This window comes from Mesitornis unicolor, unplaced genomic scaffold (genome assembly GCF_000695765.1).
Source record: "Mesitornis unicolor isolate BGI_N332 unplaced genomic scaffold, ASM69576v1 Scaffold42091, whole genome shotgun sequence".
Classification (NCBI taxonomy): Eukaryota; Metazoa; Chordata; class Aves; order Mesitornithiformes; family Mesitornithidae; genus Mesitornis; species Mesitornis unicolor.
Window position 1 is genome coordinate 1,120 of NW_010163854.1, and position 10,003 is coordinate 11,122.

Below are 10,003 nucleotides of genomic sequence, written 5' to 3' on the forward strand. Positions count from 1 at the left end.
TTAATTTGCAAAGACTATTTGCAAAGACTAGTCTAGAAGAAATCCTGAGTATTTACTCAGAGTTAAGTTTTGTGCAGTCATTTCATTAAGAGATATTGCTAAAACAAAGCCAGCTGTGCTCTATCTACTTTATGACTGCTTTTATACTGCATTTATGTCTCCCGATTGCCTAGTGGCAAAAAGCAGCAGTCCTCTTTCCTATGAAATCTAGAAAGCTTTACGTTTAACAAAATAAATCACTCATATTCAAACATTTTGTGTTTTTTAAGAGAACATTATCTTTTCACCTACATGTATAATGGGCAGAGTGTCTATTTCCATGGAAAAGTGGTACCTTAATGACCCAGTTGGCCACGTCAACACTGAGACTCTCAAAGGACAAGCAGTTCAACTGAGTCCTATGGACAGCATGTGTATTATGAGCCCTTCGAGAGGGGCAGAGTGAACTAGGCTTTTGATTTCCTGGGTACGGGACTGCATATCACCCAAATGATTGAGTGAAGAGGTCAAGCAGTCTCTGGGAAGTAAGACCAACACAACCTCATCCACCTTTTCTGCAAAGCAAATCTGAGATCGGGTAAACTGCTTTAGTCTTTTTCAGTTCCTAGCGCTGCAGGCTTGGTTTGCTGAAGCATCAAACTAATGAGAGGTAGTTCTTTATGTGCATGCAGATGTAATACTAACAACAATTCTCAATTAATTTTATGGACTGCTTAGTCACAGAAGAGGTTCAGTGCTGCATTGTTCAACCTGCTCTTGTCCTTAACAATAGCAACCATCTCTATTATCAAACAAGCAAATATTCTGCATGCTTGGAAGACTTTTTTTTACCTCTGTTTACTGTTTCAGAAAGCATCAGCTTTTATAAGCATAACTTAAATTCCATGTAGCAGTCTGCAAAGCAAATAGTGTCCTTCAGTCACGGCTACTCCTCATCAGTAGGGACTGGATTTGAGGCAGCAACCTACACATGTGATCCTAATCTCCTAAATCACAGAATCACAGAACGTTAGGGATTGGAAGGGACCTCAAAAGATCATCCAGTCCAATCCCCCTGCCGGAGCAGGAACACCCAGATGAGGTTACACAGGAAGGCGTCCAGGCGGGTTTTGAATGTCTCCAGAGAAGGAGACTCCACAACCTCTCTGGGCAGCCTGGTCCAGTGCTCTGTCACCCTCACTGAGAAGAAGTTTCTTCTCAAATTTAAGTGGAACCTCCTGTGTTCCAGTTTGTGTCTGTTACCCCTTTTCTTATCATTGTTTGTCACTGAGAAGAGCCTGGCTCCATCCTCGTGACACTCACCCTTTATATATTTATAAACATGAATGAGGTCTCCCCTCAGTCTCCTCAAATGAATTGGTTCACTGTGGGGTGGGGATGTCTTGTGGAATGAAAGTTCAGCTTTCTGATTCTTCTTTGGTTTGTGAATATTGAAGTGGTTTCACGATTTTAAAAAGAGCTAACTCCACAGATCCTTCTGATTTGTTCGTATGTAAGCCAGAATACCAGTGACCAAGGAGCCTGTGAAAGCAAACACTGAAGTTAGAGGCTTAAAACAGAAGGGACCCAATAAATAAACCCATTAGATTAAACTGTCTTCTCTTAAAAATCATACTCTTAAGCTCAATCTCGTATCTTTCATACAAAAACTGTAGTGTTGCATATGGTTAGGGCTACCCAGTGCTTCATGCCACACCTAAAACTTTTTCTTCAGCTTGCCAACCCATGTTTGACCTGAAATGCTTTATACTTCAGGGCTACTTTGGGCTGAAGGCTTTATAAATTTTTTAAAGAGTTTACTTGCTCTAAAACCTTAATCAGAAAATTACATAGTTCTCCTTACATAAAATTTATATTCTGCACCCATTCAGTTAAGATGTGCTTTTTTATTATTATTTTTGCTACAGCAATAGATTGGTGTTTTGCAAAAGGCTGCCTTGTGCCTAGGAAATACCTTTTCCTGCTCCTCTGAAACACCTATTAAACATTCCCAAAATTACAAGCCTTTGGGAAATCTAAGTTGGTGTATGCTCTGTGGAAATTATGAGTAGTAAACTGGCAAAGACCCCATCGATACTGAATGTGCTCTGGCTCAGGGGACTGAGCACAGCCTTCCTGTAGTAATTGCTCTTACCAGAGGCTGTGGCCACTGTTGTACTCAGTTAAATTAGAGAAGGGAGGCTTTTGCCTTCGATCATAGTGTTCAATCTGGTAATTTAAAGTGTCAAGACCTTCAAGCCATAGACATAGCCATACTGTTAAGTTCTTACAGACTTAAAAATAAGGCAGTTGCATTTAAATTTGCTATTGAGAATGGTCCCTTGCCCAAACTAACAGCTAAGTTCCAGTTCCCAGGCTCCAGCTGCTGCTTGACTTAATGGTACAGGTGTAGCTTTAGCAGCCCAGCAGGTGGGAGAAAGCCACCAGGTGGAATACAAGAGGGGCAAAAGCAAGACCCGGCATGGAGGAGTAATAAAGCAATTCAGAGATCAGGAGAGCAGTAATAAAAGTATGAGGGGTGCAAAGGGAGTCCAGGGCTGGGAGTAAGAAGGGAACATCAGAGAGTTTGGGGAAGGGAGAAAGGAGGGAGCCTGAATTATATAAAAAAAAACAACCAAGAAAAATCACTAGCAATTAAGCAGGACAGCATTTTCCAAATTAAAGAGGTGCAAGAGGCAATGTGGGGGAAGTGACATTGCATGCAGTTGTGTCATCCACTACATTCAATTATGCAATTAAATAAATGGAGAGACAAAAATAGTTTCGGAAAAGTGTTGACACAGAAAGAACACCTTATATTTTAATGCCACGTTGTTCAACTGTCGTGTAAAGAGAGTTAAAAGGCACTTACCATTCGCATCCAGGTTGGTATAAAGCCTTTGTATAGAGACATAAACCCTTCGCCCTGTACAGTCTGAATCAAGCAGTCCATGGAAGACTTATACAGCAGACCTCTGGCAAAGTGCAAGGAGAAGAAATTCTGTTAGGACTGCAGATACACAATTTAAACACACATACAAAAAAATAACCTGTAACAGATAAATCTGTGCAAGCAAGAGCTCTTTTGTAAGCTCACTGGAGTCTCATCAGAACTGAAATCCACTAAGTAACATCCCTGGACATACAAAATTAAAACAATAAAATGATCATCCAAATGAAGAGCAAATTAGTGACTTAGCACTTCACTCCCAGTGAAATCAGTGAGACTCAGAGTTTCATTTTGCTACTGAAAAAGGTGGTCTCCAAAGTGTCCGTACCTTCCCTGCGAATCTCTTGGCTGGTTCATTATCCGGGTTTTTACCACGTCAGCAGGAGTTCCCAGAACAGCAGCTACCAGGCCAGAGCAGCAACTGTCAACAGCAACAGACACTTAAAGAAGAAACTAAGATTTATCACGATAATTTAGACATCATGATTCCAGTTCTCATTTATTATTACAACAGCTACCATAAAATCATGAGTAGTACCCCATAATTTAACATAAATTTGATTTGGGAGAAGGCTTGCTAGTATTCCTCTTGCTCAGATGTCTCCCAGCACCAGCTGCCCTCACCTCTGTGTGCAGTTTTGAGGCAGGGATAAAGGACCCACATACACAATTTATTATATTACTTATATAAAGCAGATTTCTTCATCATTTAAGGGAGTAAAAGCAGTTGTTCTGCAGTGGTTATACTGCTCATTCTTACTGTTTGCTAAAATTAAAACTACATTAGATAAAATAGCAGCAATTCTAGTAAAGTGAAAATTCCTGCACTTTCACACATGACAGCTAAGGTGGTTTAATGCATCAGCAAGGCACTTCTAGTGAGGGCAGTTTTGTAGCAATGGTTGCATCCCTTCTTTTGTGTCTTTTGTACAATGATGTCCTCTCAGGCAGAAGAAAAGGTATAAAGGTGCATTTTATCAGCAGCATCACCACCAAAGGTGGTTTCTAGACATTTCTGCTGACACAGAGATGTCATGCAGAGCAAGACAATGCTCCACAAGCAGAAGAGGGGTAATGGGGGAATACGGCACCTGGCAACACTGTGAGTCACACTGTTGTCCACCAGCGGCGTGTTCAGAAGCAGAAAGTGTTTCACTGAGTCATAAGTGGTCAGATCTGTGAAGAGGATCATGAGAAAAACCAGCATTGTCAGAAGGAAATGCTGTCCGTGCTGTTCACTGCTGACATAATGGAGGCTTGGCAAAACCTAACTTTCCAGCCACTGGCACGGCTAGCACTCTGCCCCTGGTTTCTGATGATGGTTGTGGCACCTAAGTTCTGTCATTAGACAGGTGAGTACGTGCTCCCCTCTACTACCATCTTCTTGATCCACCCTGCAAATGATAAAATGCATTCCAAATGGAAAATTCTGCAAAATAACTCATTAACCAAAGCCAGGAATGTCATGATAAGGACAGTTCCACCTCTCCATCATCTGTGCGAGTACTACAAAAATGTTAGAAATGTTAGTAAAAAAAAGTAGATGATGTCATGGGAGTTCTGTCATGTTCTTCTGAAAGCAGACGTGAGTTATGGCATCTGCATGAAAGACAGTGATCTGAACTTTAACAGATCGGGGTTACATTTCCAGTGTCCTGACCTGAAAACTTAAGAGCTCAGTCTACTAATGAGGATTACGCTCCCAGCTCTTCATAGTGATTTGCAGTCCAAATGTATCCAGTGGAGATCATTCTCCACTTGGAAAATAATTTGCTTGTTTAAGTTTACATGCTGAGACTGCACGTTAACGTTGTGTACGGAGATGTACCTTAGTTAATAGTAGTCATTTTACAGCCCTTATTAAACAGCTCCTGCTGCAAATGTTAACCATCCAGTGATTCCTTTACTGGTCCATCACACCATGCCTGGGCTGTGGACCTTGTTGATTTGGACACTGACCCTTGGACCATCTCCCTACCTCAACCTTGGACCTTTCTTATCACCACCAACCTGCTGGTGATCACTGAGCTGTGTCTGATCCTGGTGACCCTCACCAGACCTGGTGCTGGCTCAGCTTCCTGGCTGGGCTTCAGACCTGCCTCATCACCACACATTCCTGAGGATCTGGATCTCAATGGAGCCTGGCTGTTATTTTTAAACGACTTGATTTCCACAGGAACAAAACACTCAAGGCAGAAGTCACCTTGCAGTGCGTTTCAAAGAGGTCCCCAGTGTAGATAACCAAGAGACGAAGACCAGGGGAGCAGCTGAACTCTCCTTAAAGCTTAGATGCGGCCTTAAGACCAAGTTATGACATTTACCTCCCATGTTCACCAGGGCAGCTCTCTGGACATTTGGCACCCATCCAGCCCAAAGCCCCCGTATTCCTCCTTCTGACAGGATCTTCATGAATGCATGGTGCACTCCTCGAAACCTGAAATCAATACGAGTAAGTAGAGAGCCCAGCTATGGAAAAATCTTCGCATATTCCAGCACTTTGCTGTGCCAGGTCCTTACATAGGAAAGGCAATTTATACCTGTGAAAATCTGGCCCTCCAGATCCATTTTTTGATCCATTTTTGGATCCATCTTTGACTTTCATGCCATGATATTTTACCAAACATACTGGTTGCCCTGGTAAGCAGGAACCTGGTCACTAATGACAGGCGACCCTTTGCTCCCACAGCAATGGGTTGCAATGCTAAGTGTACAAGACACCCAAGGATGCCAGCAGTTTTGGGTGCAAAGAGCAGTGTGTCCTGGTCTGCAGATGACCCAGCCCTTCCCTGCGCCTGTGCATCCAGTACAAGCCATTTCCCCCATCCTTCTTCCCTTCTTCAGAAAGCATCCTTCCTTCTCCTTGGCAGAGCACTGGCATGGACAGGGTAGGTGAGAGTTTATGGTCTCTGGGACCAATAAATCAGAATAAGGAAGGCGAGTATAAATGTAATATGGAGGAGGTCTCAGAACCCTCACCCTCTCCACTGCCCAGAGGCATCATGTGCCTCCCAGGCACTGCTCTTCCTCAAAAAGGGCTCTGAGCAGCTGGGGAGAGGGGGTTGCATTAGAACAGAAACAACCACACCCTGGGCCAAAGAGTAATTAACAAGAAAAAAACCACCAGCTTTGAGAGGAACCGACCGTAACGGCTTTCCTTCCAACTTCCTTTTTCCTTCCATCTGCATCTGCACCTTCACCAGATCCGTTGGGCTGGCGAAAAACTGTCCGATGGCACCCGCAGACATGCCTCCAACTACAGCTTTCCTGCCAAACAGGAGAAAAAAGGTGCTCTGAATACACTGAAACTCTTCACAACTTGCAGTGCTCGAGTTGAAGAGTTCAGTAGCACAACCCGGGTGAACTGAGTGTAAATGGTTATTTCTTATACTAACAGCCAAAGTTAAGGTAACAGAAGAGGCGGCTGCAGGAACTTCAGGTGGTTAGCAATACTTCTGTCAATTTAAAGAAGGGTTACAACTTATATGATGAAAAACTCAAGTTATTATACACCACCAAGATGCTCTGCTCCCTCTCCAGGTTACATTATGCTTCTTACTTAACATTTAAAGACAGGATGACAAGGTACACAAGTAAGGGAAGGTGCTCCATATATTATAACAACTGAATGCCAATCTGAAATTCTAAACTGCTTGCTGATATATGAAACTTTTCTTTATCTCCCATTGCTACTAGATGAGTTCTGTTAATTTTCTGGTTTTACTTATTTTAGTAGAACCAGAAATTTCAGCATTATTCATAGTTCCCCCTTCCCATAGCATCAGGCATGACAAGTAATTTAGGTGTATTAGATTTTATAAATCCCATCCTAAAAGGTTACAGTTTGGACCCAAGATTTGATTCTGGAGTAAATTAATTCATTTGATATGATACTGTATGGGATTATAAAAGTACATGACTGACATTTTAACAGTAAGGATTTGACAATTAGAAGTCACCAAATTTTGCAAAACTTACAGAAAAATCTGCTTCATTCCCCACAGGCAAAGAGTTAATTCTGTGGCTGTGCGCCACTTGCATTGTCAAAAAAGGGACTGAGTAACATTTCACTGTTGCTGAAGTAAACTTGCAAAACAAAGACTTTGGATTTGCTTTTTATAGGGCTCACTTGTCTCCTCAGGAAGGATGCACAGGTTAAACTTGGGCTGACATCTGTCATATACACAGGAACAAAACAGCTTTTTTCCCATCACAATCTGCCTCTTCAGTAGCCAGGAACTTTCCATCTCTTGGGCTAAGATACACCACCAGTTGCCATCCTGCTGCTGCACAACACCTAGCAGGACCCATCCCTTCAGCAGCTGGAAATCTGAGATGTGCCACCCCTCACTTCTTTTCTGCAAAGCTCCAGAGGATTTTTGACACATCCACCATACCTTTGGAAATGTATCCTCACCCCATCTGGGTCTAATCAAGCTCTTGGGTGACCTCAGAGCTGAGCAGGACCCAAGCTCCAAGTCCAGCTTGACTCAGCTGAAATCTCTGGTTTGCATTACCCAGGCAGCTGCAGGATCAGTCACAGTCACTCACACTGGTGTTGGGTTTGTGCAGTTGCTCACAGCTTCTCCGACAGCCGTCACACACAGCTGTACAGTCAGCCATGACTCACCTGTGCGTCCCAATAGCATCTGGCCCATGCAGAAATAAAAGAGCGGCCAGTATATCACACACCTTGAGTCATGGCAAAGCTGCCCTGCCTCCACTCTGATCCAGGCTAATTCCTGCCAGCCCAGGACAGCGGCTCTTATCGATGCAGTTATCATGTTTCTCCATCTCTTTAGTAAAGCATCTTTATTAGAATAATCACAGTCTTAGTTAATTCTTTGAGAAATTTATTTCAATATTTCTTAGTCCTGTTGCCAACTGAATGAAAAGATACTGCTCTGGAACTAAAATCAGAAAGTCCTTATCGGTCCTTAAACACCTACCTTATATTTAGCCTCTTTAGGGTAGGCAAGCCATGAAGAAAAGACAGCTTTTAAGGCTGCAGGATTCCTACAGTAAGAGCAATCCATAAAGAGGCAAATTCATAAATATGCAACATTACCAGAAAGGAAAGCTTTCATCCTCAGACCTGCCAAGCACGGAGTCACGGAGATGTTCATATGCAACCATCCGAACGCCAGAGTACACTGTGGAAAACAAACGCAGGAGATGATTCTGACAAGGAGGACACGCTGTGATAGATCAAGAGAGTGGTTGTAAAACACTCCAGAGCTCGTCTGGGTCAGCTGGTCACTGCTCTCATGTTGGTGATCAAAATGGGGAAAGCGAGGGGGCTGCCTGGCTAGCAATACAAGAGCCAGGACTTTTTAGCATCAGAGAATCTCTGGCTGAGCCATTCATCTGCCAGGAGGCAGCATGGCTTACACCCACACTCTAAGGAGACTCAACCACATTGCTTCCCTCTCAGCTGACACCAAGCACAAAACCTCCCACAAGTGTTTTTGAGGTTTTTTGCTGTCACTGTATTTCCAAATAAAAGACAGAAAGCTGTTACCTGTGGCTAAACCACTAATGCATTTCTTCATCCTAGCACCTGCAACCTTAACTTTCTTTCCCAGCCCATCCCACTTCCCTCAAATAACAGATAATTATTGTTATGAGGACTCTGAGTGCTTCCTTGCACCAAAGACCTTCCTGCAAAGACCACAGCGAAATTATACTCTGTTCTACCAAAAGCCAGAATAAGGCTGTGAAGGAAATGGGCAAGAGAGGGAAGAGAAGGGATTGAACCAGAATCCCAAATATTTATAAGTGGGATTGCAGGGTAAGCTGAAGAAATCTTCACAGATCTATTTAAAGGACAAGATATGGCAAGCTCACTCCGAAAGGCTGCTGGCCACAGAAGGCAGGACTCAAACTCATCTCATCATGAGCAGATAATCACCTATGTGGCGGTAGACGGCCGGTGTGGCTCCTTGCCAGAGCTTTCGTATGCCCTCTTCTTGCACGATGCCGGCTGCGGTGCGCAGCATCCCACGGTAAGGGACCGCCCGGCTGGCGGCAGCTCCATTGCGATGAGAGGCAGCTTCACCTTGGACCTGCAGTCGGGTTTTTGTGAGGTCCAGGGGAAATGTCACTGAAAATAAAGAGCAGGGAACAAACATCACTATTGGTGCAGCTCGGGGAGAGACACCACACTGGTAACATCTATGCCTCAATCAGATTGGGACCCTGGGGGATGCCTGGGACCCCTAGAGGCGGCCAAAGGGGCTGTGTAAGCACCAGCAGGCAGCAGGGACTGTACCAAACAGGGGTGCAGGTGGTATGTGGAGGAGATTCAAGTCCAGATCTGTTAAAAGTGGCTCTGGGCAGGAGTAACCAAAATAGATTCCCATCAGACACCAAGTCTTTCTCCCTTATTTCTTTTTTGCAGATTTGTTACGCAATACATGTACTTTCCAAGAGACTCTGGATTAAACATCCTGTTCCAGTTTACTCTCCCTGAATAAAGATCAGTCCAATCTCTTATCGAGCATGTGGCTTCTCCAATTCTGCCCAGCATGGTGCGGGCACACGTTACAGAGTCAGGAACAACCCCACAGTGGCCAACGTGTAGTGCAGACACCCATGCAAGTATCTCTCCTACGAACCACCCTAAAACATGCTGCTTTGGTGATGCAGACACAAATATCAGTTTAGCCTGTTAGTTCTCTCACTGGGATAACTGGTGGCTGGGGAAGGTGGTCCACCTCGATCTGAGCTTCCCAGGGCTGTTCCTGAAACAGTATGGGTACATATTTGCTGCCCCTAAATTCAACTCCAGGCCAGAGGTGTCTCACTGGGTGATGGACCTTCCCTACCTGTCTTGGGCTGTGAGTTCCCAGGAGCAAGGGTTGTCTTTGGTTTGATACCTCTGCAACACTCCATGCTACAGAGTCCTCCCAGAGCAGGACTCAGAGGTGCCAGGGGGACGCAGTCAAAGCCTCAGCAGATTCACAGTCTATTCATGCATTAAGTTTGGTACTCATGTTTAAAGAGCAGCAAAGATTGAAAAGTTACCAATCATTAAAGCAATGCAACAGAACTGCCTGTAAGAGCTTGTAGAAATTA

At 43.9% G+C, this 10,003-nt stretch overlaps 1 protein-coding gene across 1 annotated transcript; it reads right to left on the minus strand.

Moving 5' to 3' along the window:
* Nucleotides 1-1,449: 1,449 nt before the first annotated feature.
* On the minus strand, nt 1,450-9,029 carry SLC25A27 (solute carrier family 25, member 27; the record flags this gene model as incomplete). The annotated part of the gene is made up of 8 exons (XM_010194109.1): nt 1,450-1,521; nt 2,852-2,954; nt 3,258-3,350; nt 4,021-4,105; nt 5,251-5,363; nt 6,071-6,193; nt 7,995-8,079; nt 8,838-9,029. Coding segments are annotated over 8 exons (866 nt in total), but the record flags the coding sequence as incomplete, so codon positions are not given.
* Between the last annotated feature and the right edge of the window lie 974 nt (nt 9,030-10,003).